At 43.8% G+C, this 25,337-nt stretch overlaps 1 protein-coding gene across 1 annotated transcript; it reads left to right on the forward strand.

The window, feature by feature from the left end:
* Positions 1-7,492: 7,492 nt before the first annotated feature.
* Positions 7,493-24,999, forward strand: SF3A3 (splicing factor 3a subunit 3). The gene is made up of 17 exons (XM_027864727.1): positions 7,493-7,646; positions 7,915-7,962; positions 9,062-9,114; positions 9,216-9,321; positions 11,526-11,598; positions 12,077-12,168; positions 13,447-13,529; positions 14,494-14,632; positions 14,890-14,958; positions 15,517-15,584; positions 15,749-15,856; positions 17,252-17,321; positions 19,220-19,384; positions 19,478-19,588; positions 21,526-21,616; positions 22,419-22,474; positions 23,691-24,999. The coding sequence occupies exons 1-17, from the start codon at positions 7,551-7,553 to the stop codon at positions 23,766-23,768; spliced, it is 1,506 nt and encodes a 501-aa protein (XP_027720528.1). The 5' UTR covers positions 7,493-7,550; the 3' UTR covers positions 23,769-24,999.
* Positions 25,000-25,337: the final 338 nt, after the last annotated feature.

Raw genomic sequence — 25,337 nt, forward strand, 5'->3', positions numbered from 1 at the left:
TCTTCCTTTAAGACTCAACTCTGGCACCTCCTCCTCCCTAGCATCCAGTCTTGCCAGACTCCCCAGGTGAAAGGGATCTCTTCCCGGCTCATGTTTTCCATAGTGCTTCTCAGGACTCTCCTTGGCCCTTAACTCGCTCTTCCCTGTCATAGTTATTTGTGTACAACCCCTTCCCTGGCTTAGAGACGCGTTATGGTGGAATGAAGAGAACACTGAATTTGGAGTTGGCATCTCAGATCTGCTACTTATCTGTGGGACTGTGGGCAAATCCCTTCCCTTCTCTGGGCCTCAGTTTCCTCATTCCTGCTCCAAATATGACAATAGGGCCTTTATGTGGAATCTATCTTTGTAATCCCAGCACAGGGGCACTTATGTAGTGGGGGATGGGGTGGAAGTTGATCAGCCTACCTTTTTTTTTTGCATTTAATTTTATTTTTTCTCATTATATATAAACAAAAAAAATTTACATTCTTTTCTTTTTAATTTTAAATTCCCTATTCTCTCCCTCTCTCCCTACCCTCCCATTTAGAAGCAGTTGGGTGGCACAGTGGATAGAGAGTTGGGACTGGAGTTGGGTAGACCTGGGTTCAAATGTGACTTCATATACATACTATCGGTGTGACCTTGGATAAGTCACTTAACTTCTGTTTGCCTCAGTTTCCTCATCTGTAAAATGAGCCAGAGAAGGACCTTTGCAAGGTCTCTGATCCAAAATGATGGAATTAGAGGGCAACTTAGCCACTGGCTGGCCAAGAATTGATGGCCCTTTAAAAAAGTAGGATATACTTTCTAAGGAATTGAATTGAGAATTGAATCAGGAAACAGTTTTGAGCAGTATGACTGCCTTTGTGAGTCCAGAGAAAACCAGCTCTGGATATTGAGATTTGGGCTGCAGAGAGAAACAGGCTCAGAGACCTCAGCTGAGCAAACTCCCCAGCAGAGACACTGCCACCCAGAACGAGCAACACGATGACACTACAAGAAGGGAAAAGACCCTGGGGACCTGCAGATGAGTTGCCTTGGCCCCATGTACTACGTGTCAGCCTTTGTACTAGCGTGTTCTCAATCTTTCCACTAATGCTGTGTGTGGTTGTGATGTGTTGTCGGGTGGGAGAGTGTGCCCCAGGTTTATGAGGGGGATGTGTTGTAACTATTATTCCTACCATCTCAGAAAATACTTTTGTTTTAAGCTAAATGTGTCAACTTGCTGATTATTAAAGGTAAATGCTCTGGTGGGGACTCATAAGCGATAGTTTTTAAGAATGTAAAAGCACAGAGTATCTTAAACCTGTGAGGAGCTGCCGAGCAGGGACCTATGCATGAGTTAGAGTTGGAGGTACCCCATAAAGGGTACAGCACTTGGCATTGAAATTCCACTAAGCCACATTGCCTCCCTTCTGTCTGCTGCCCCCCCTCCCTAAACACCTGTCACAAGACAGATGACCAGTAGGTGGTTGGCTGTTGTCCTTCATGCTTGAAGAGGACCAAAATGACATCCCCATGTCGGGGTCAGTGTATGACGTGTCCAGTTCTGGCAGTACAAGCCTAGAAGGCTCTATCACAGGTTGGGCACAGATAGCCCACGTGAACATTTGGAGTGGAGATGCCTCTAAATTTGCACATCACCTTTCTTTGGAGCTACTGAGAGTCTCTTTTGTTCATTGAACACAGAGCCTTCTTTGATGGGGGCATGCCATGCTGGGCAGTCCTGTGCCAATATCTCCCATGCCTCACAATCAGTTCCAAAGGTTCTTCAAAGAGACCCTGAGAGGGTCCTTGTATCATCTGACCAAGAGTGTGGTGAAGCTTCATCTGACCTTTGTGTGAGCACTTACCTTGTGTGAGTTCTTCATAAAATAATCTTTTAGGCAAACATACATTTGGCATTCGAACAATGTGGCCAGCCCATCGGAGTCGCACTCTTTGCAGCAGAATTTGAATGCTTGTCAGTTCAGCTCAAGAAAGGACCTCAGTGTCTGGTACTTTATCTTGCCGCGTGATCTTCAGAATCTTCCTGAGACAATTCACATAGAAGTGATTCAGTTTCCTGGCATGGCGCTGGTAGACTGTCCAGGTTTCACAGGCATACATCAACAAGGTCAGTGCAATGCCTCCATAGACCTTCAGTTTAGTAGGCAGCCTAACATCTCTTCTTTCCTGCACTTTCCTTCAGAGCCTCCCAAACACTGAGAGAGCTCTGGTGATGTGTGTGTTAACCTCATCATCTATATGTACCTCACTGAGAGCACAGTTAAGTGAACTTATCCATGGACAGGATGTGAGATGTGTGGCCTAGAGTGCTAGACCAACCATAGACTTATCCTCTCCAAACTAAACATTCAAATTCAACAAAACCAGTGGCCCCAAGGCAAGGTGACTACCAGAAGACTTAATGTCAACAAATTAGATTGCTTCTCCCTTCGAGAACAGTTTGTTGCCAACTTGGAGGGAAAGCTGAGCCAACTCAGGCTGGTAACAATGGAGCAGAAAAAGAGTGGGCAGCTTTCGGGAATTTGGTGTCTGGCACCACGTCGGGCCCACAACACTCGAAAACATCGAGACTGGTTTGATGAAAATGACGAGGAAATTCAGAAGCTGCTAAATGAAAAATGAGAAGTCCATTGGATAGTTACCCTGCAGCATTTAACTCCATCAAAAGTAAAGTGCAAGCAAAGCTCAGAGATGCAGGATTCTTGGCTCAGTAAGAAGGCAGATGAAATTCAGTTTTACACTGATAGAAACAACCCAAAGAGTGTTGTGTGTGTGTGTGTGTGTGTTAATAATTCCCTAATGGCTATTTATGGGCCAAAGACTATGGTGCCTCTCAACTACTCAGTGCTGATGGAGCCACATTGATTAGTAGGCCATGATCCTGGAGAGATGGGCTGAGCACTTCTATGGTGTTCTCAACAGACCATCATCAACCAATGCTGAAGTCATTGATTGCATACCTCAGATTGAAGTCAATTTGAGTCTAGCCGAACTTCCATCTGAAAAAGAGGTTTTGAATGCCGTTGGGCTCCTCCCATGTGGCAAAGCACCTGGTGCTGATCTATTCCAGTTGAGATTTACAAGGCAGGGGGTCCACTGCTCATACAAAAGCTACTGAAATCTTCCAGGTCACATGGCAAGAGGAGGTTATCCCCAGGAGTTCAAGGATGCCTCTATTGTCCATCTCTATAAAGGAAAAGAAAATAGATCATCCTTTGACAATCATAGAGGAGTCTCTCTCTTAGTCATTGCTGGCAAGATCTTGCCAGAGTCCTCCTTAGTAGGCTGATTCTTCACCTAGAAGATGGTCGTCTACTGGAGAGCCAGTATGGCTTCAGAAAGGGCTGAGGAATGGTTGATGTGGTGTTTGCTACCCAACAACTCCAGGAGAAACACGAAGAGCAGAACTGGGGTCTGTACACAATGTTCATTGACCTGACCAAGGCCTTTGATTTTGTCAATTGTGAGAGCTTGTGGAAGATCATGGCAAAATTTGGTTGGAAGTTCATCAGTATTATATACCAGGTCCATGATGGCAATGCTGTGTAGCTTTCCCAGCCACCAATAGAGTGAAACAGGGCTGTGTGCTTCCTCCCAGGCTTTTTAGCATGTTTTCAGCAATATTGTCGGACACCTTCACTGAGGACAAAAATGGCATCAAGGTCAACTATTGCACTGATGGTAAGTCATTTAACTTGAAAAGATGATCAATCAATAAATAAATTACTAAAAAACTGGAAACAAAATGTGTATCAATTGGGGAATGTCTGAACAAATAGTAATACGTAAATGTCATGGGATATTATTACATGCTAAAAACTTACAAAGTCAAAGAAAAATGGAAAGACTTGTATGAGCTGATGACAGTGAAGTAAACTAGGGGACCAATATATACAGTGATAATGACTTTAGGAACATAAATTTTAAAAAGTAACCAAGGAAGCCAAATTTTGATAAATTGTACCATCTCTGGGGTAGTGACATTGGCCAGCTTAGTCCACAATGGGCAATTACTACTCTTCCTGCTCAGGGCTCTATCACTGAATAACTCTGAGAGGCTGGAATTTCTAATACTATGACTCAGGAGCCTCCATTCAGGGTGATTCCCTTCTCTCCCTCCCCATTATCTATCAATCAGCCGATAGTAATTAGCTTTTATAAAGGGATACTTACTGAGAAGATACAGCAAGAAGGTTGTTGTGTTTGTCCTTTGTTCTCCAAGAGGACCATGACATCAGGGAGGTGATAACATGACTTGCAATTGACTTTGATTTGAGTGAGGACTGTGCAAGGTCACCAGCCTCACTTTCTCCTCCAGAGCCATCTGGGTCCAGTGGCCAGATATTCATCAGGACGACTGGAGATGACCCAGCAGCTAGCAGAGTAGTTGCATAATATTACCCCCAAACTGAGGAGTGTGCTCTTTCTTGGGAAGAGGAGACTCAAAGTTAAAAAGCCCCTACAAACTTTGGGCCTTCCCCCCTCCTCAATCATGAGCATATGCTCCCATCTGCACAAATTTAATTCCTGGGAATTGAACTCGATTTTTAAGCTAGAACATCCAGTAGAGAATAGGTCCTTCTAAACATGAGAGTCCTTGGAAGAATCCCCACCAAATCCACTTCACGGAGTGGCATCACAGATGAGCAACTTGCTCCCGGGCTCCATTTGTCAGCTCAGTCAAACAGACTGCTCCTCTGAATTCAGGTATTGCTGCTACTGGCTCCCAAGGCCTCTGCTAGCAATCTGATTTGTTGAGGAGACAGTGAGGGGCTCTTCCAACCTTTTGAAGCTCAAAAAGGTAGTAACCTGGTCGATTCCATTTTCATACGCTCATTCATCTAAGATCTGGAAAGAAGAAATACAACAGAAACAGGGGCCATATACGCAGGGCCCCGTATATGGCCCCATGGCAGGCTGAGGATAAAAGGCTACCCCTTCTCTCTGCTGAGGTCCATCAAAGTTCTTCCTCACTGGAAGCCTGCAGGGGAGAATAAATGGAGATCTTTCACTCGACTCTTGTGTGGGTACCCTCATTTCTGGCTCAATCTCTCCATTATCAGCTCTTCCAGCTCCAACCAACTAGAAGACTTTTCATCATGACCCAAACCAGCTTCCAGAGTTGGATCGGTGGCAGGTAGGGACATGTTCATGGTTTAACCTAACCAGAGAGGCAAATGTGTCCATATTTTAAGCACTGGGCCTTCATTACGTGAGAAAGTCAGAGAAACATGGAAAGACTACTATGAACTGATGCAGAATGAGGTCAGCAGAACCAGAAAAAAAAAACCACAATGATCACCATAATGTAAAAATAGGAAAGAAAATAACCCTAAAAGGAAGCCAACTCTAAAAAAAATTATGGAGATCTATCTTAGTTCCAGAGAACAATGAAACAAACCTTTTTATTTTATTTTTTTTAAGAACATCTAGGGGGTGGGGCACAGTATGGATGTTCAAGGAGGACTAGCACCTCTGGTGTGAAGGCTTGCTGAGCCCTTCTCAGGGCTACTCATCAGCCTTTGGTGTTCCCCCAACTCTCACCTCTGGTTCCAAGAAGCTGTAGCGGGTTCAGCAGCCATACCCCAGTAAAACTGTCTTGGCAGACAGGCTGAACCAGACTGAGGGTAACTGACAGGCCTCAAACCCCTTGGTGAGTTAGGAGGATCTCTACTCTTTGTGGTTTGGGAAGTCTAATTATGTAGTGAAAGAAAAGCACTAAATTCAGAAGTCAAAGGATTTCAATTCAAAGTCCCATCTGACCCCTATTAACACGTGAGTACAAACACAAAGGAACATTAACAGAAAGTAGGTCGGAGTTGGAGTCAGGAGACCTGGGTTCTAGCCGTGCAATCCTTAGCAAGTTACTTCATCTCAGAGTCTCAGTTTCTTCATCTGTAAAATAGGAGTGATAACATCACAAGGCTATGAAAAAAGAGTTTTATACATTCATAAAAGGACTGGGGAAATTGTTATTCTCTGGGTCTCCTATGTAGTTTCCTCCTATGTAGATAAGTATGTTAACCAGGAAATATTTATTAAGCATCCACTATGTGCCAACCACTGGAGATACTAAGACCTCAGATAACAGGTAAACAACCAAGTACAAGCAAGCTGTATGCAGGATAAATTGGAGATAATTAACAGAGGGGAGGGACTAGGAGGTCAGTAGTTGGAATGGAGGAGAGAGAACATTCCAGGCATGGGGGTTGGTGCTGTTGTCTTTCATTCTCAAAGAGGACTGTGATGCCAGGGACATGATGCCATGACTTCTAAGTGAATTGGATCTAAGTGAGGGAGGGCTGTGCGGAGTCACCAGCCTCACTTTCTCTGGAGCCAGGTGGGTCCAGTGGCCAGATGTGGATGGGAAAATGCTCAGAAAGGAGAGATAAGAGTGTCCTATCTATGGAAGGCCAGTGTCGCCTGATCTAAGAGGACATGTAAGGGGTGAGAAGACTAGAAAGGTAGGAGGGGGCTAGGTTACAAGAGTTTTGAATGACACACAGAGGATTTTGTATTTGATTCTGAAGAGTATTTTGTAGGAATGGCATGATCAGACCTTTGATTTAATCATTTTGACAACTGAATAGAGAATGGAAGAGAGTGGGGAGGTCTTTTTTTGTGTGTGTTTTTTTAAAACAATTTTTGTGGGGACAGCTAGATGGTGAAGTGGATAGAGCACTGGCCCTGAAGCCAGGAGTACCTGAGTTCAAATCCGGCTTCAGACACATGACACTTAGTAGCTGTGTGACTCTGTCACTTAACCTCAGTCACCTCACCAAAAAAAAAAAAAAAAAAACCCAATTTTTGTGTGTCATTCTTGGCAAGTCACTTTATCTGAGTCTCAGGTTTTTTGTCTGTAAAATGAGGCTGATAACATTACAAGGCTGTGAAAAAAATGGGTTTTGTAAATTTTAAAGGATTATGGAAATTATTATTCTCTGGGATAATGTGTACAGCATTGTGCAAACTTTAAAGCCGCTTTAGAAATGTCAGTGATGAAGGCGACAATGTAAAATAAAGGGATTGGGCAAGATGATCTCTAGCAGCTCGAAATCGCATTTTAAAAATACGGTTTCTTCATCTGTGAAATGGGTACAGTGATCCTTGACCGGCTTCCCTCACGGGGCCATTGTGAAGAGGACGGGATATGAATGAGGTCTGGTACTATCTCACATCCTGCCTCGCCCTCCCCAGTCCCCGAACCCCAGTCTCAAGGAGGTCCCAGGAGCCCAGGAGCCCAGCTAGGTCACAGACCCCTCTGGCTGCTCTGGTCTCCTCCAGGAACGTGAGCACAAGCGGCTGAGGGACGCCAGTGTCTCCGCATGGTCAGCAGGGGGCGCTGCCGCCTCGGCCCGAGCCGCCTGCTCCTCTCGGTGCTTCTCCCTTTACTAGCTCCTCCCCTGCCCCACTCCCAGGCAAGGACTTCCGGCGAGGGCGGAACGTCAGTGTCGCTAGGTGCGAGGCGCGGGCGGTAGAGCGCGCTGAGCCGCACCGGCGGCTGCGGCAACTTCCGGTCGTAACGGCTGCTGGAGTGAGGTGGTGGTGGCGGCGGCAAGATGGAGACTATCCTGGAGCAGCAGCGGCGCTACCATGAAGAGAAAGAGCGGCTCATGGACGTCATGGCCAAGGAGATGCTCATTAAGAAGTCTACGGTGAGCGGCCGGAGGGAGGGCAACGGGACGAGGCGGGGAGGGAGAGAGAGAAAAAAAAAAGCGGTCACATCCGGGATCCTGCCCCTCCCCCGGCCCCAGGGATCCCCGGCTCCCGTGTCCCAGGGCCCAACCTCCGCTTCTGGGGGCGCGCTTCCAGCCTGGCGGGCCCGGCTGCCCTGCGGGACTGTCCCGCTGCAGTCCGGGGGTTGGGGGGTGGGGGTCCCCGGCAGGTTGAGGCTGACCGGGTCCGTGTCTCTTCCCCCTTCAGCTCCGGGACCAGATCAACTCGGACCATCGCACTCGGGCTATGCAGGACGTGAGTTCTGGGGCGGGGAGGGTCCGAATGCGGTTGGAGTGTAAGCCCCTGGAGGGCAGGCACCGACCGTAGCGTCTGTTTGTATCCCCAGTTTCTCTCTGAGTCCTTCCCCGTGGGACTGTGAGTTCCTCCAGAGCAGTGACTCTTCTGTTTTTTGTCGTTATCAATGTCTTTCGTGCTTAGGCCAGGGCCTGTCAGCTCTGAGGCTGGAACATTAGTAACGGTTTATTGACTGATATAGTGAGCGCTTAATTAATGCTTGCTTGGCTTTCCAAGAAGGGCAGCAGAGGTACCGGGCCATCGGTGGTCAGTTTGCCAGAATTTAACCGTTTCCTGTGGGCCCGGCACTGTGCTAAGCACTGGGAATACAAAGAAGGGCAGAAGAACAAACAGGCCCTGCTCTCAAGGCCGGCACAATCCAGTGGAAGGTGGGATTAATCACTTTATTCATTTCACCGAAATAACCATTACCCACCTATTCTGTGCCAACACGCAGTGTTCATTTTTGAAGTTAGCTACCAGAGAAGGAAGAGATTAGAGTCTCAGAAGAATTAGATCTGAGAAAACATGGAGTCTAGCCCACACCTGACCATGCTTTTGGACTATCTAGGTCCCTCATGGAGTACCTTTTCCACAACACATAGACAAGGGATCCGTATCCTGGATTTGAATCCCAGCTCTGCCTGGGATCAGGAAGACCTAAGTTCAGATACTTCCTATCTGTGCGACCCTGGGCAAGTCGTTTCATCTGTCTGCCTCGGTTTCCTCATCTATAAAATGGGGATAATTTTAGCACCTACCTCCCAGGGTTATTGGGAGGTAAAAATGGGATGGTGTTTGTAAAGAGCTTCGCAAACCTTAAAGTGATATATAAATGCTAGCGATTAGTAGTAGTAGTAGTTTTATGACCTCAAGCAAGATATTTCACTATCTAATCATAATAATATCTTCACTGTCTGCTGAAGTCTTGGTGCCCCTTAGAGGACTGAAGAATCTTTGTTGGATATCCAGTTGTGTGGTGACAGAAATTGCTCTATTTGATGAAGTGTTTTTTTATTTGTTTTTTTTTTGTTTTGTTTTGTGTTTTTTTGCCTTTTAGAGGTATATGGAAGTCAGTGGGAACCTGAGAGATTTGTATGATGACAAGGATGGGTAAGTGGCAGTGCTGGGCCATGTATGGGGGCTTCATAGTGTCAATCAAATTACTGACCCTGGTCTCTTGTTTTCTCTTTTGGTCCTTTTGGGAATTTCAGGTTAAGAAAGGAGGAGCTCAGTGCTATTTCAGGACCAAATGAATTTGCAGAATTCTATAATAGACTTAAACAGATAAAAGAATTCCACCGGAAGCACCCAAATGAGGTAAGCCCTAAGAGTTGTTGATGAAATGTGGCATATACTTTCAGAGTGAGCGGAGGGATAGTTACTACAAGAAGAGGCAGCAGAGAGGAGGAATATTACGGCTCTTTGGTTTGTTTTTACTCATCAGTTACCTGATCTGCACCTTAGAGTTGTTTTGATGACCTATAACAACTGAGCAAGGGGCAGTATATTTATCATTGAAAGACAGTATAAGAGACTTTGGCAGCTATTGTCTCCATCTTTCCTAGTTTGCTGTATTAACATTTTTTCCTGTAATTTTATTATGTATGAATATAGAGATTATCTTTATTATTGTTATTATAGTATGACAAATAAACATTTTGGTATAGTGCCACAATAGAGTGCTGGACTTGACCGTGAGGAAGACTTGGGTTCAAATCCTGCCTCTGATACGTAACTAGCTATTTGACTATGGGCGAGTAGTTTATCCTCATTTTCTCTTTCTGTAAAATAGAGATAATAATACCTGTAGTACCTACCTCCCAGGGTTGTTACAATGTATGGAAAATACTTTGCAAGCTTTAAAGGATTATGTGAATGTTCATTATCATTATTATTATTACTGTTATGGTGTGTAGTTGATCACAGTTTGAGTGTCCATTATATGCATGTACTAAAGAAGAAACAAAAGAAGTCTGAGACTTGGTCTTTGCCCTGAAAGAGCTGACTACCCCAGCGGAGAGACATATTTAAGTACCAGACAGGAGACAGCCATGGTTTACTGAGCAGTGCTGACTTGGGCTCAGGACTATTTCCCCTATACCCAGGAGAATTGGGTTTTAATTCATTTCTGGCACTAACAATCTCTGTGGCTTTGAGCAAATTACAACTTCATGTTTCTGGGGCTCAATTTTGGGGTCTGATTTTGGGGTTGGGTTGGATGACCGCGAAGATCTGTCCAGTTCTGACCTGGCATGATTTTGAGGATACAGGCAGTGAGTACTATAGACATTTAAAGGCAAGAAAGCTCAGGGGGTGGAGGAAGAGGAAAGCTTTTTCAAGAATGAGGACCTGAATTTGGCCTTTAAGGATGGTTCGATAGAGATTCATGGGAAGGGAATTCCAGGGTAAGGGAGCACTGTGAGAAAAGGTGCAGAAGTGAGAATAAACAAGATATGTTTGAAGAACAGTGAGTAACCAACCTTGAGTGAAAGGTCATGTTGTATTAGCAGGAGAGGAGGAAAGGGAGTGTGAGGTCAGACTATAGAGCTTTGAATTTCAGGTTCAGGGGTGTAGGAAGTGGAAAAGATCAAAGGCTTTTGAGGAAGGTCATTATGTGAAAGTAACAGAAATTAGAAAAGGTAATCTGCCAGCGGTATACAGGCTGAATTGGCTGCAGGGACCAATGAGGCAGTTAAAATCATCCAGGTATAAGGTGATAAGGACTTGGACTAAGTTGGTGCCAGTGGGGATGAAAAGCCAGGGAGATGCTGAAGGTGAAAAGTCAAGTGAAGATGCCTGCATTGAGGGGGAATGTGGGCACAGTAGCTAAGGAAGCACATCTGCCAGTATAAGGCTGTACTTTACCATTCTGGGTTGTCACCTGTCTTCTGGTCATGAACAGATGGACAGAAAAGTAATTATTGAGCACTTGCTTTGTGCCAAACACTGCGCTAAGTGTTGGGATACAAAAAGAAAAGCAAGCAAGGAAAATCAAGAGTTGTCAGGGAGTCACGTTTCTGATTAGGGGAGAAAACACAGATGTGTTAAAGGCTTTAGCAGTCCTTAGTATGCAGCTACAGGCCAGGCCCAGGGTCCTTAGATTGAATTGTTTGGTCAGATGTCAGTGCCCGGAGGGTTTGGAAGACAGTGTAAGGCCTGGTGAGGATAGGAATAAGAGGGAAGGCTTGAGTATCCCTCCAGCACCTTGCTATGATGTATTAGAGTCAACGACAATGCTGGAAGCCATGCTGCATAGAGAGCCCAGTTCAGGACACAGAGCCCTACATATGAGACAGTGTTGCTTCTGTTCAGAAGAAGTGGAGGATCCAAGGGGCAGCTAGGTGGCGCAGTGGATAGAGCACTGGCCCTGGAGTCAGGAGGACCTGAGTTTAAAAAACACGTGACACTTACTAGCTGTGTGACCCTGGGCAAGTCGCTTCACCCCAATTGCCTAAAAAAAAAAAAAAAGAAAGAAAAAAGAAATAGAGGATCCATCTGGGCTTTGTGCTTTCTCTTCTCAGATTTGTGTGCCAATGTCAGTGGAATTTGAGGAGCTCCTGAAAGCCAGAGAAAATCCTAGTGAAGAGGCACAAAGTAAGTGGGGTTTCACATTTCATATTAGCAAAAATATAGCAATTGTTCGGCCAGTTTTTGTGTAATTGCAGCTGTCTTCCCCCCTCTGGAAAATAGAGTCTCCCAGAGAAGATGTATGTTAGTTCCCTCAGGCTATTTAGTGAGTTGAAATCTTGGCTTGGTTCCTTGCTGAGGGGGACGTCACTTAGGAAGCAATTGGCCTCAGTTTCTATAATCACTTGAATCAAATGAGGACTCTGGAGTTGGAAGTAGCTTCCTGGGACCTTTTCTTCCAGAGTTCACTTAGCTTCAGCGGCTTGGAAAGCTTCTCAGCATGTTGTGGTCAGCTTACCTCAGAAGCAGCAGGGGACAGCTTTGTGAATGGACCTTACTGTCTAGTGAAGAAGCAGACAGGCTAAATGAATAGGCTGACCAGAGGGGTTTTGTGTAAGGGACTGTTTTTAATTTATTTGGGGCAAATGTTCTCTGATTCCCTCAGACTTGGTGGAATTCACAGATGAAGAAGGATATGGCCGTTACCTGGATCTTCACGACTGCTACCTTAAGTACATTAACTTGAAAGCATCTGAGGTAAGATATTAGAGAGAGATCTTGATTCACAAAAGTGGATCAGGGAGGTTGGGCTGGGGATACTGACTCTGAAACAGGTGGTGTTTCACTTCCTGCTAGATTGGAAATGTGAAGTGCACTGTTTGAATGAGCCTTCACTTGAAAAATGAAAACACAATAGATAGTATGTGCCCATTATTTACAAGACAATGTGCCCTGTGCAGTGGGGACTACAGTGATGTGTAAAGCATGAAGGAAAATGCTTTTATTAGCGCTTTCTATGTGCTAAAACACTACTAAGAGCTGAGACTATAAATAGAAAAGTGAGATAGTCCCCATTCTCAAGGGGCATTCATCCTGATGGGGGAGACAACACATATAGAGAAGTGGTCACCAGAGGAGGTCAAATGGCAGTGTTAGTTGAAGAAATCAGAGGGATGGTGAGTGGAACCATAGAGGAGGTGATTGATTGACATGCCTTTTTCAGTAGCAATGGCAGTATAGATTTGATTATGATTCCTAGAGGAAGAGATGGAAAGGGGGAGTAGAGTACGTGTTCATAGGCAGGCTAGATGGAAGGGAGATGAAGGTCATGACTGAGAAGCTTGGCTTGGTTAGCTCGGTGTGGGGGGCCATCTAACCCTGTGCATTTGTGCCCATACACTTACCAATCACAAGCCCCAAAGTAGGAAGGGCAAAGCTGAATGGCTTAAATCCCCCAGGGCAAGGTATCTGGAAGTGTGGTGGTCCCCAGGGTACAGCAGTAGGATGGAAGACAAGAAGATGGCTAGGGTAGAAGCATGGACCCTACCTTTAAGGAGTTCACAGTATAGTTGGTAGAAACATGAGTTCAAATCAACTAATGTTTACAAAATACCTTCTGTGTAAATGTCACTGACATAGGTACTGAGAATTTTTAACTGCAAAAACAATTGACAAGTAATAACTCCCAAGTGAAGAACATAAACATTAAGTAAGATCAGAATTGAGAAGAAACTTAAATCAAGTTTCCAGGTTAATTTACTCTGTCTGGAGCGTCCCACTGCCAGGAGGAAATCTCGTTGTAATTTTATAATTTTTTTGTCACTGTGTCTGCTTCTCTTCTAAATATCCAGACTAAGACATCACCTACCAAAGTAGTGCAGGGTTTGAATATTGGAAAAATTGCACATGAAGAAAAGACTCCAAGTTGTACCTTGTTACATTGAGTTCTCAAATTGGATCTTGCGTAGAATTGATTAGACTGTGTCTTTGAATTCTGCACACCCAGCTTAGTCAAGCCTCCTGTGTTATTTTCAGAAACTGGATTATATCACATACCTGTCTATCTTTGACCAGTTATTTGATATTCCCAAGGAAAGGAAGAATGCAGAGTACAAGAGGTGAGCATTGTCAAACTTCTTGGCTTGTTTTTTTAAATTAGAAGCTAAATTCTAACCTTGGCTGTTCTCTGAGCACTCTAGAGTTATTGGGGAATGTGGAACTCTAAAAAGCCAGTTTTAGAACATTTATACTCTACCAGTCTTGGCAGAGTGAATATACTTTAAAATTATTATGAACTTGACAAACACGAATACTTCTGTATAGAAAGAACAGGGAGAAACAGAATTTTATATGAAACTGTGAAACTCATGTACAGCTTGGTTTTTGCAGAGTATGTGTTAAATTTAACATGTGTTAAATTTAAATACTGCCTTGCTTGTCTTTGTCCCCTTGTGAACTTAGTGTTCTTTACCATGCATTTTTAACATATTTCTTGATGGACCTTTCTTTTCTTTTTAATCACGATCTCTCTTCTTCTTCCCCTTCTCCCAGATAAAAGCCTTTTATTGTAATAAATATGTACAGTTAAGAAAAATAGATCCATACGTTGGCTATGTCTGCAACTGTCTCGTCTGCACCTCTAGTTCATCCAGTCTGCCGAGAGGTGGGCTTCATCATCCTTCTTGCAGGGTGTTTTCCTTTACAGTGTTGTAGTCATTGTATTAATTATTCTCCCAGCTCTGCTCACTTAAGTCTGCATCAGTTGAAAGGAGTCTCAGGTTTTTCTGAATCTGTCCCTTTTGTCATTTCTTATGGTACAATAATAGAAGGAATATGATTTTTCATCTTCAGCCCAACCTGCTGCTTCATTACCGTCCCCCATAAGCCGTATAAGGCTCTCATGCTTAGGGCTTTGTGTCTTTGGGGCTGTGGCTGCAGTGACGAAACCAGGCCTGTGCTTGGAGGGGAAACAAGACTTATTTTGCTTTGCCACCTCCATCACAGCACCCCTAACTTTCTCTGACTGAGTCTCTCTCTCCCCCTCCTCCTCTCTCTCTCTCTCTCTCTCTCTCTCTCTCTCAGGTACCTGGAGATGTTGCTCGAGTACCTCCAGGACTACACAGACAGGGTAAAGCCCCTACAAGACCAGAATGAACTGTTTGGGAAGATTCAGAATGAATTTGAGAAGAAGTGGGACAACGGTACCTTCCCAGGCTGGCCGGTGAGCTGGAGGGGCTCTTTCAGGAAACTTAATCATGAGTCTTGCCCTTTGCATTTTAGTAAAGGATATAATAAATGGTCCTTTCACACTCAGTTGTGACCCAGAAGCATTCTCTGCCCTGTAGTTTTATGGAATCTGGTTTTCTTTTTATGTTTTCTTTTGGAGGTTATTCCTAAGACTTGCATATGTGAAAGTAGGAGGGATCTGGTGCCCTAGAGCTGACTATTGATAAAATTCCTTGTTTTCTTTCTTGGCAGAAAGAGACAAGCAGTGCACTGACACACGCTGGAGCCCATCTTGACCTCTCTGCATTTTCCTCCTGGGAGGTATGTTTTCTGTAATTCTCCAGTCTGTCTCACAGACTAACCAGCTACTCTTGTTTGTTTGTTCGTAACACATTCTTTTCTTTGCAATTAAAAAAAAAACCCACAGTTTTCTAGAACTGGGCATCTGTATAAGATAAGGAAAAATCAAATGGGATAATGTGTTTCTATACATTTGAATAATTGTAAAGTGCCATATGCACATGTGGTACTATGATTATTAACTTTACTGTTGCTTTACCACGATATGGAGATCACCCTGGGATCTCAAGTTCAAGCAAGTCCTACCAGTCTGGAAGGGCTTCACATGCTGGATGAACATAGGACCGTGTATATGACATTTGAGGATTAACTTGGTTAAGTGCAGCAAGATTCCTCAACAGAAAGTTGGCCACAAGCCGATGAATTTTTTCAGCCATAGCAACATGTGAAGTCATTTACTAAAATGTAGAGGAGTTAACCAACCTTCACTAGTACCCAGTTCTAGCAGGATAGCATTTGGAGCATTTGGTCTCAGGAGTCATTTTCTTCAGCATCCTAACTTATTCCTCTGTTTTATAGGAGTTGGCCTCTTTGGGTCTGGACAGACTGAAATCTGCACTCTTGGCTTTAGGACTGAAATGTGGCGGGTAAGAGGCGGAGACTATAGTCTTAGCTGCCCAGTATTCCCTTTTTCTACTTGTCCATCAAAGGAGCTTAAGCTCCATTTGTCTGACTCCTGTAATACTAGCCAAGTGCAGGTGAGACTACCTGGTGTGATAACAGGGAACCCTTTGTCCCCTTGTCTTTACAGTACGCTGGAAGAGCGGGCCCAGAGGCTATTCAGCACTAAAGGCAAGTCCCTGGAATCACTCGACTCCTCTCTGTTTGCTAAGAATCCCAAATCAAAGGGAACCAAGAGGTGAGTGACCTGGTAGCTTCTGTGTCCCCTTGTACAGTTAGTTCTGTCTTGGTCCTTTCCCCTGGCAGGCGGCACGGTGTGTTCAGAGAAGCATTAGACTCCCCTCTGAGTCTCAAACTCTTCACGTGTAAATTAGGGATAATAGTACTTGGGTATTCGACCCCTAAAGACTCACATCAAAGTGTTTTACCAATGAGTTGCGCCTATTATTGTTTAAAAGGTAGATTTTGAAGCCTGTGTTTTGCCATCACTGATCCATAGTGATGACCAGTTTGAGTATCTGCACTATTGGAGGAAAGTTGTATTAATATTCCCAAACAAATAAATTTACACTTGTTTAATTTAGAGTTGACTCTAGCCTATGCTATAGAAATGTTACCTCAATTAGATAGAAACATAAGTAGATTGAATTTAGCAAGCATTTACTAAACATAAACTTGAAGCAAGGCACTTGGGGTAAAAGACAAAACAAAACCCCTTCTGCCCTCCACAAGTTTAGTCTCTGCTAGATGAGCATAACACAGTCAAGAGGTGTGGGGCAAAAGAGAGCTCTCACAAAGTGCTCTTAAGAGAATTTGAGGAGTGAGAGACCTGTGAAAGAGAGAGAGATAGCATTGAGAGCTAGAGGAGAGGCTTCACCTTAGCTGAGCCTGGAAGAAAGAGAAGGTGTCTGAGAAACATTGAGGAGGAAGAGAAGGAGAAAGAGGTGCATTTCTTATGTTGAGGATTGCTTGTCTCAATGCATGCTGGCTAGATTTGTCATGGTGATTTAGGAAATTCAACTTTATTTTACAGTCTAGTGTGGTGGTAACATAGATTGTGTTAAGGTATGTAATGTAAGATAAGCTGGAAAGGCAGGTTGGAGCCATATTAAAGTTCTAATTAAAGAATTTGTGTCTTATCCTAGTGGTAATAGGAAGCCACCAAAGGTTTCTAAGCACTGAAGTCCAAGTGGCTGTGTATATGAAAAGAAAGTTGGGAAGAGGTATTATGAAGTTAGTAACAGGATTTAGAAACTTTAGATATGGGGGAGGGGGAGAAAAGAAGGGGAAAGATCAGAGATGACTCCGTTTTGGTCTGTTCAGTGGTGATAGGCTAGTACCCCAGTACTCTGATGTTCTCTGTCAGTGGCATAAAGTGTAGTCATTGCCTCTGTGACATTATTTTCAAATTTCTAGAAGATTGTATACTCTTGTTTTATCAACCCATTATGGGTTTAGGTGGTTATGGCTTTTAAGATTTTTAAAAATTGCTTCTCTAAAAGAAATGTTCACTTACAGGGAGTGAGGTGCTAAGTGGTTCTTAGGATTGGGGGATTGAGTTGAATTATAGAGAACCCCCATTATATCATATTTCAGTCCTCTTCAAATGACCTGGATTACTTCTTGTTCACAGGGACACTGAGAGGAATAAAGACATTGCTTTCCTTGAAGCCCAGATCTATGAGTATGTAGAGATTCTCGGGGTGAGTATGTAACTCTGAAGGTAATGTAACCACACAACATCATCCACTGAAAGGCCACCCACTCATATCTCTGTTTTCGCTTAGACAATTAAATTTTAAAAAAGGATTATTGATGTCAAAAGGTTGTTCTCTTTAGACAACTTCAAGTTCTCCACACTGGTCTTGGGCACAGCCCAAGTTGCCAGTCTTCCCAAGCATAACTGGATGCCAAATCTGTCTCTAGTTTTTGATTTTAGGAAATCATCTGCATCCCTCTACACTTTTGAGAGCATGCTGTATTTATATTCAAGAGGTGTTTTGGGGATTTGAGACCATTTGATTTCTGGAACAAGTTCTAGTCTTTGGAAGAACGAGGTTTCTTCACCTTTGGCTAAGACAGTTTGATCCCTACAGTAAAGGATTTTAAGTGAATGACTATAATTTTGGGCTTTTTTGTCCCAGATCAGGAGATACATTCAGACAGGAAGCTCTGAAACTATTCGGATCAGATAAGTCCAGTAAGTCATCTCTGCTTTTTAAAAACCTGTAATCCTTGTCCTATCAGAAAATAAAATTGCAGGTGCTACAGCCCATTTGAAGAGGTGTTCCTGATTCCATGTCCCTGGACATAATGGTTTCAAGGATTTTGGGCAAATCGAGAGAGGTTCCCCTCAATAATAACGATTATAAAAGCTAGCATTTATATAGCGCTTTAAGGTTTGTAAAACACTTTATACTTTATCTCATTTGATCTTCACAATAACCTTGTGAAGATAAGTGCTGTTAGTTTCCCCAGACTGAAGCTGAGGTTAAGTGACTTGCCCCAGGGTCACATAGCAGATATCTGAGGGAGATTTGAACTTGGGGCTTCCTGACTCCAGGCCCTGAACTTGTAACCACTATACCACCTAGATACCTTATTAAAAATGTATTTATCTTTTTATTTTTTGTTATATTGAACTTGAAAAACATCAACAAACATAAACATTTCCATATGTAGAGAACAGAAAAACAACTGTATATAAATCTTATGTATACCTTTAATTTTTTGAAAATTTATAATAAATTCATCTTGTTACTTTCAAAGCTGTCCTGCTTCTATGTTTTTCTCTTCTTCCCTCCTTTGCTTATTAAAATACTTCAGTGAAGCTTTCTTCATCCCTTTTTGGGGCATCACTATTTTTAGCTCCCTCTCCTTCAGTGTTTTCCCCCCATTAAAAAAATATAAACCTAACTCTTTTAACAAGCATAGCCAAGCAAAATTGATCCACACATTGGCTGTGTCTGAAAATGTTATTTCTTACTCTGTAACTTTGGTCTGTCTTCCATATCAGGTGGTAGGTAGCATGTTTCATTGTTTAGTCCTTTGGAGTTGTGGTTGGTTTTTGCATTGATCAGAGTTTTCTTTAAGTCTTTCAAAGTAGTTTTCCCCCCCAAAGTTGTAGTTATTATATGAACTGTTCTGGTTCTATTTACTCCACTCTGCATCCGTATATACAAGTATTCCCGCATTTCTCTGGATCCATCTCTTGTCATCTCTTATTGCACAGTAATGTTTTATTATATTTATATACCATAATTTATTTAGGTATTCTCCATTTGCTGGGCAACTACACACACACACACCCCTCCCCCCCCACCTTAGTTTCCAGTTCTTGGCTATAACAAAAAGTGCTCCTGTGAATATTTTTATACATAGAGATTCTTTTCCTCTCTTTTGGGTATATTCCTATTATTGGTATAATAGGTTCAGAGAGGATGCCCTGTTTTGTTGGGGTATAGCTCCAAATGGTGTCCCAAAAGTACTGGATCACTTCACGGTTCCACCCATAGTGCCTCAGCAACTATCTTTGTCCTCCCACATTGGGCTGCACTTCTCCTGCCTGTTTATTAATTAGCTTATCTTCTGGGTCCTTTAGGAACAGCGACATCTCACTCATGAAAATGTGCAGCGCAAACAGGCACGGACAGGGGAGGAAAGAGAGGAGGAAGAGGAAGAGCAAATAAGTGAGAGTGAAAGTGAAGATGAAGAGAATGAGATTATCTACAACCCCAAAAACCTGCCCCTGGGTTGGGATGGCAAAGTGAGTGCTTGTACCCTATTCCGACAGCCTGTTTAGCCCTTCCTGTCTTCACACTTCAGGGTCTTACTGTGTCCTGTGTCTCATTTCTTCCAGCCCATTCCGTACTGGCTGTATAAGCTGCACGGCCTCAATATAAACTATAACTGTGAGATCTGTGGCAACTACACCTATCGAGGACCCAAGGCCTTCCAGCGGCATTTTGCGGTAAGGAGTCCTGAGGCCTGTTCCACCAGAAAGGAAAACAAAGCATGGGAGGGAAAAATCTTTAAATGGGGAGAACCCATGGCCAGCTGCTTTGTGGAGTTAAGAGGGAAGAGGAAGGATGATTAGACAGTGTGTTTGGAGGTGTTGGAATATGGTGGGGTGCCCTGGGCCAGCAGCACATGCCTGTGCAGCCCTGGCGTCAGAGCTGAAGCCATTGCGGAGCTGGCATCCTGCTGGGCCTTACCCTGTGAACCTCTTGGTTGTAACATACATGGGCCAGACTGAAGCCATCACTCGGTATGTTCCCCAAAAGCAGTTAAGCTGAACAGTACGAAAGAGTGATTGTGAGAGGCAGTGTGTGCACCATTACACCCGTGTTGTTTACCATTCTTTCAAAGGGAGGAAATGAAGGCAGGAATGTGTATATTACTCTCTTAGCTTCTTTTTCTTCAGACTACATAATTCCATACAAATATTCCATACTTCTTTGAATTTTGTTTCTTTTTCTTCATTCCCTTTCTTTTGCCTTGGCTTTTTTTGCCTTCTCAATACTTATGTCTTACACTTTTCTCAGAGCTTTTCATGGTCCATTGATGGCATTAAAGGCTGAGATAGGGTCTACATCTGGTCCTGAGGTTACTGTGGGCTTCTGCATTGTGCATCTTACAGAAAGTAAAGCCATTTATGACATGAAGGATGACAGTGTTCATAGTAGCATTTTTTTTTTTTTTTTTTTGGCTGGGCAATGGGGTTAAGTGACAAGTGACTTGCCCAGGATCACACAGCTAGTAAGTGTTAATGTGTCTGAGGCTGGATTTGAACCCAGGTCTTCTTGAATCCGGGGCCGGTGCTCTATCCACTGCACCACCTAGCTGCCCATAAAACAAGTTGTTAATGAAAGGATTTACCATGGTCAGTAAAATAGCTTAAACTTCTTATTTTCAGCTATTTTTGCTGCTTAGAAGTTACTGTTCCAAGAAGGAAAAGGCTTCTAATAAGGAGAAAGAATGTTAGACTAAAAGTCAAGAGAATTGACTTGGTATTGAATTTTGATACTTATTTGCTGAGTAACCTTAAGCAAATCTCTTAACTTAATAGGCTTGCTATTTTCCATCTGTAAAATGGGGTTAATTATGATACCTGCATCCCCTGTCTCCCAGGATGGGTGTACAAAAGAGCACCATAGAAAAGTATACCTTTTTTTAAACATTGGTTCATATCTAACATAATCTTTATCATATTTTCTACTCTTTCATAGACCAACAGTGAAATGAACTTATTATTTACAGAGATGGTATTATTGGCCAGTCATCACTGAGATATACTTTGGATTATTTTTCTAGTAGTGGTAGTGGTTTGTGTCTAGCCAGCCATCCTCTCTCACCCACTTCTCCTTGAAATAACAGTATGTATTTTAAAATGACTAGTCAAAAGATTGATTAGAAAGGTTCACTAAAATCATAGAATGATGGAACTGAGAGATATGTAGTCTGACCACCATGTTTTACAGATGAGGAAACTTATTCCCAAAGGGGAAAGTTCTCTTTGCTGTAGTTGCACAGCTAGCTAGTTGTAGAGCGGGTACTTAGAGAACACTGTGCTGATTCCCTCTCTAGTACTCTGTTTGCTGCACCATGGTGTTGCCTACCGTTCTGTGGTCATGGCACCGTTATTGACAGCAAGATGGACTAGTGTGTAGAAGCTGGACCTTAACTGACTGACTAAATAGTACAACTCAGAAGAAAAGTGTTTGGGGCCAAATGGTGTAGTACTTTTTTTAATCAGCTGCTTCCTGTGGTGTTAATCACAGTCTTAACTGCTTTTAGGAAGAGTCTAATGAAGGGGGAGTTTCAAGATTTAGGGATGAAGTGAGAATAATGCTTTGTGTATAGTTGGTACCTGTTTCCCATCGTCCTTCTGACTTTCTTCCCTCCCAGGAGTGGCGTCATGCTCATGGCATGAGGTGCTTGGGCATTCCAAATACAGCCCACTTTGCTAATGTGACCCAGATTGAAGATGCTGTCTCTTGTAAGTAACCTTTAGTTCTAAGTATTAGGACAGACTTGAGTGCCCTCTCCGTTTATCCCTTACTACCCTTGGTACCAGTGGTGAATCAGCCCTCACAGAAAGCCCTCTGAAAGGTGGCACAGTCTGTCTCTTTTCCTGTCTTGCCAGGCTGGAAGTATAAAGGGTATCCATGCCAGGCCCTTCTCCCATTACCGATGGCCTATTCAATTTCCACACTGGAACAGTTTGCTCCTCCTTAGGTATCTTAACAACTTCTGGCTCCTGAGGATTCATATTAATGCCACACTTAGTGTGGACACATGACCAGTGTTAGCCCTCTTAGCTCAGCTGAGAAGGCCCACCAGCCTCAGCCTTCCCAGTGGCTGGAATTGCAGGCATGCATTAGTGTACCTGGCAAAATGGAGTGGTCTTCAGTATCTGACTAACAATGCCGTCAGCTTTCCTTCATTAATATGAACCCCACGATGATGTGGCCATATTCTTACCAAGGTTCCCCTCATTCTGCTCATCATCTAGTTCTTCCTTATCGTTTAACTCTAGGACACTTAACCTGTCATGCTCCGGGCTGCTCTCAAGGACTTGAGGTTGCACAGCAGGTGCCCATCCTGTGCCAATGAAATTAGAGCCAGGGAAGGGTGTAGGGGATAGGGAATAGGGATGTGACCTGCTTTACAGAGTTGAAAGGGCTTTGTCAGCCTTAAAATGCCACGTTAATGTCTACTGTTGTTATTTCCACTTGGAGTTCTAGTCCCGTGCAGCCCCTGGATGCTGTTAATACTAATTGCTGGTAATTATTTTGTAGTGTGGGCCAAATTGAAACTGCAGAAGGCTTCGGAACGATGGCAGCCTGACACTGAGGTAAGGGGCTGGTAGAGTTAGTCAAGGATGATACCAAGCAACAAAGACCTGCTTCTTTATCAGGGAGCTGTAGACATTGTCCCAGCCTTGCTGCATTGCAGCAGTGAGTCTCTGGTCATGGCCAGTGACGTCCTGGCAGTGGTCCAAATAGATTTGATGCTAAATACTTGTAGGAGTATGGTTTGTAATAGGATAATGAGCATCCTTTGGTTTCTGACGTGAATTAGAAATTTACGTGGGATATATCATAAACTCTCCACTGTCACCTTTCAAGTATCCCATTGTAGTAGGAGGTGACTCTTGTGTTTTCAGAGGCTGTGCTAGCCAGAATAAAAGCTCTGCCAAGTCCCATGAATCTGGAAAGGTTTCCAGTCAGGGCCTCATGGTGGGTAGGGCCCTCATGGTGGGTAGGCTCTGTATCTGACATCCAAAGACTAACCTAGAAACTTATCGCCAGAGGGGTAACCACCAAGGGCTGAATTTTTTGAACTGTAGCAACTCATAAAGACAGCTTCCTTAGTATTCTCCGATTGAGGGAGTGCCCACACCAATAAAATCATGAATTCTTGAAATGTGTCATAAAACCAGAAGTCACCCATGTGCCTTTCTTCAAAAATAGTGTCATCTTTCTATTAATTCTGGCGAGGATTTGTTAGGGGGGTGAGCAGCAGTTAGACAAGTCCTTTGCCTTACCAGAGTGAATCAGTAGCCACAAAAATTGAGAGTGGATGCCTTTCAGCAGGGGTTCTTCACTTTTTCTGTGTCCAGGACCCTTGGACAGTCCAGTGAAACCTTTGTTTTTAAAATACATAGGATTATGAATGAAATCAGTCACATTAAAAGTTAGGGAAGATATTCAGATAAACAAGTTGATGGAGGCCAAGTTAAGAACCCCTGCCCCAGGAGCTCTGAATACTTTTGCATGATCTGCCTTTGTTGGGGATATCTAATGACCAGCTGGCTCCTGTGCAGATGTGATTATCGATAACGAGACTGCCTCCCTTGTTTTGGAGGGGTGAAGATGGTTTGCAGAGGGAGTGCAGGTGTTAAGGCAAACACCAAGTGGTGGTTACTAGATTGGGGAGCAGCAGCCACCATGCTTTGCTCACGTACCTTAAGATTGCCCAGAAGTGACCCGAGGCCATTTCCAAACATCCAAATGCTTGTTTTCCCCAGGGCTAATAAACCACTTCCCTCTTTCTCCCCCGTTTTTTAGGAGGAGTATGAGGATTCCAGTGGAAATGTTGTGAATAAGAAAACATATGAGGACTTGAAACGCCAGGGACTGCTCTAGTGTCTTGAGGACGAGCTCGGTGACTGGCAGAGCATCCTAGGATTTGGCATTTTTTTATTCCACACAAGCACATGTTCCCAAAGACTGCTACATGACCTAACGTTCTACCATGTGTCTTGTGAAGACAAGAATTGCGGACATAGTGAAGATTTGAAATATGTTTAAATTTTCGTTTTATATTAAAAAGGTTCTGCAAAAAAAAAACACAAAAAAACTAGATTTGATTTGAATGTGGTGCGTCTGAAAGCCTCGTAGGGAATCCAGTTCTTCGGGCCATTAGTTCCTGTCACTTTCTGTGCCTAGTCTGGAAGGTCAGAGGTTGAAAAGAAGAAGGAACTCTGTCAGAATATCAGAAATCGACAGACTTCTCTATCGTTAATGTGAAGCCAACACAGAGCTGCCTCAGGGCCCTCCTCAGGGAACCACCAAGCACCATTGCTCTCCTCTCTTTCTCCTGTCCCTTTTCACTGGAGGACTTCTCTCCCGATGGCCCCTGGGGAGCCCCATGCTTAATTGTTGGAGCCCCAGCACCTGCTTTCTCATACGGGAGGAGCCTGTGATCTCTAACTCTGTGTTTTCAGTGCCCTCCTTATCTTCACAGTCAGTCAACATGCATTTAAGGTCCTGCTATGTGCTGGGCCTGGGGGATACAGGGACAAATGATGAAACGCTCTTCACACTCTTGACATGGGTCGGAATTTTCTTGTGGCTCCTCAGATCTTTTGCTCCTTATTTTTATTGTGTAGCTTTTTTTTTCGCTCAAAGAGCACTTCTCCCTGATGACCCAGAGAGAAAAAGGGTGTTCCTCCGGCCTCTGCCCCTCTTCTAGGAGGGTGGCCAGGCTACACCTTGAGGACAATTTGTGGTTCCTTGGCCACCACAGAAAGACAAACATGCCTTCTCTTCTGGATACCGAAATAGTCTCCTTGCCTTCCATTCTGGTAGGAAGTAAGATCTTTAGTCTGTAGTCCTCCCTCACTGTCATGGGAAGGTATTGTGATAGATGATCTCGGAAGACAGGTTGCTGTGGTAAACTGCCTGTCGGCCTTGCCGGCTCACCTCCCTAGAGGCTGAACCGTTCAGCAAAGAGTCTTCTTATCTTTCCTTCCAAGACCTGCTTTGGTTCAGTACCTAATGTACCTTGCATACAGCAGGCACTTGATAAATATGCCTTGAATTGTCTAGTTTCAGTCAGAGCTGCTACCTGCCAAATGCCTCTTCCCCATGATACCACATTAAACTCGGCCCTACGCCATCGTCCTTGGAAATTTGACCGTTGTCTACTCTTGTGGGCCCCGATTCTATCTATAAAATGGGGGTCAGAAAGGGAACAAGACTGGCCTGAATGATTTCTGAAGCCCTTCCTTTATCTAAAGCTCTGCTCCTCCTCCTCCTCTCTGGGTTTGAACCCCAACAGCTTTTATTAGCAATGTGATCTTGAGCCGTCTTCCTCCCAGGCATCAATATCCTCAAGTGTAAATTGAAGCAGGCAGAGGCGACCAACCCCTCAAGCCTCTTCTAGGTCTGTTTCCTCCAAGCTATGATCCCGAGTCTTCTCTCTCTGCTGTC

The sequence above is a fragment of the Vombatus ursinus genome, unplaced genomic scaffold (genome assembly GCF_900497805.2).
Source record: "Vombatus ursinus unplaced genomic scaffold, bare-nosed wombat genome assembly UNPS02014775.1, whole genome shotgun sequence".
Taxonomy (NCBI): domain Eukaryota; kingdom Metazoa; phylum Chordata; class Mammalia; order Diprotodontia; family Vombatidae; genus Vombatus; species Vombatus ursinus.

Excerpts from the sequence above, each read along its gene's own strand:
- SF3A3 (XM_027864727.1), top strand. The coding sequence starts at position 7,551 with ATGGAGACTATCCTGGAGCAGCAGCGGCGCTACCATGAAGAGAAAGAG. Across the intron at positions 7,963-9,061 it reads GCACTCGGGCTATGCAGGAC|AGGTATATGGAAGTCAGTGG; the intron begins GTGAGTTCTGGG and ends TTTGCCTTTTAG. Across the intron at positions 12,169-13,446 it reads TTAACTTGAAAGCATCTGAG|AAACTGGATTATATCACATA; the intron begins GTAAGATATTAG and ends TGTTATTTTCAG.